The sequence below is a fragment of the Solea senegalensis genome, linkage group LG2 (genome assembly GCF_019176455.1).
Source record: "Solea senegalensis isolate Sse05_10M linkage group LG2, IFAPA_SoseM_1, whole genome shotgun sequence".
Classification (NCBI taxonomy): domain Eukaryota; kingdom Metazoa; phylum Chordata; class Actinopteri; order Pleuronectiformes; family Soleidae; genus Solea; species Solea senegalensis.
In genome coordinates this window covers 25331733-25333025 of record NC_058022.1, presented here as the reverse complement: position 1 = coordinate 25333025, position 1293 = coordinate 25331733, and the positions used below count along the sequence as shown (strand labels likewise).

The 1293-nt window shown below is 38.7% G+C and overlaps 1 protein-coding gene across 5 annotated transcripts in view; it reads right to left on the bottom strand.

Moving 5' to 3' along the window:
• Positions 1-841, bottom strand: part of LOC122785191 (ATP-dependent RNA helicase DDX3X-like) — a 28164-nt gene extending 27323 nt beyond the window's left edge. For all 5 annotated transcript variants that reach the window (XM_044050886.1, XM_044050914.1, XM_044050896.1 and 2 more), the window contains exon 1: positions 531-841. In XM_044050886.1, coding sequence (XP_043906821.1) covers positions 531-575 — 45 coding nt within the window. In that variant the 5' untranslated portion in view covers positions 576-841. The remainder of the gene's footprint in view (positions 1-530) is intronic.
• Positions 842-1293: the final 452 nt, after the last annotated feature.

Genomic DNA, 1293 nt, shown 5'->3' with positions numbered 1-1293 from the left:
ATAAAGAGCCGCAGGGCTAATGTACCAAACGCCGCATTGTTTGTGTGTCAAGACCCGCTAGCTCCATCCCCGCATACCTCCATTTTATTATTGTGTCAAGCTGCACGACAAACGCAGAAGTTAAGTTGATAGTGCGTTTCATATGCTCACACGGCTGCGCCGACAGAACCAAGAAGTGTCGTTTGTCATTTTACCACAGAAACAGCTTGCTATCACTAACATAAGAAACATTGCATGCTTGTAATTGCACGTGGCCAATTCGATTATAACTGCCCTTGCCGTCCTTATAAATTACTAGTACACTAATAAGTAAACCAATACATCTTCCTCATCTTATTTTATTACCCCCGCCCCGCAGCCACCTTGATGTCTGTGGGTGTAGAATTCAAATGCACCACCGACACCAGCTAGCACGATAGCATCTCGTTAGCACTATCTTTAAGCTAGCCGGCAAGCTAACATTAATCCAGCCCGTTATAACACATTTTGTCAACTGAAGATGCTAAACATATTAAACCGACGCGGCTTACCTGCTGCTCTAGACCGTGGGCATTTTCGACGGCCACATGACTCATAACTATTGAATACGGAGGAAAAATGTTGTCGTTGAAAAAAGGACCTCTTTGTTTGCCGGGTTTGATGTAATGTAATATTTCTCCCCTGCCTTTGTTTTGTCGGCCGTAACAACAGATGACAACTATTGCATTGGTTTACGACGGTTACATATAACTTTAGAAACTGCTATTGTTGAATTGAACGTCGTGATAAATTCCTCAATTTTAGCTGCAAGGATGGCACTTCGTGCAAACTCAGCTGTTATCGGTTTGCTCTTCAGGTACCAGTCAAGTCAATCCCACTAAAATATATAAGTACTTCCGGTAAAGTCAAAAAAGGGTTCCCCAATAAGCATAAATGAAAGTAACCCTTTGCTATAAATGCATTTAATAAACACTATAGCCTATCCATAAATTGTTTTTGAACATTTAACATTGACTATAAGCTATAAACATATTATACATTGTATATAGACATTAAAAAAGGAACCCAATCCCTGGACTTCCGGTCAGATATTGGGTAACACTTGCTAACTTGACTGAGTCATAATTAATCCAGAAACCGCGAGATTTTATTTACTTTTCATCGCGAGATCACAATAAACAAGAAGAATATCATTCATCTCGGTGGAGCACAGAGCTTATTTTCATTTTTCAATTAATAATAATCAAAAATAAAATAATAATACATACATGTGTAGTGCTATTTGTATATTTTGTTCAAATCAAACTGATATTG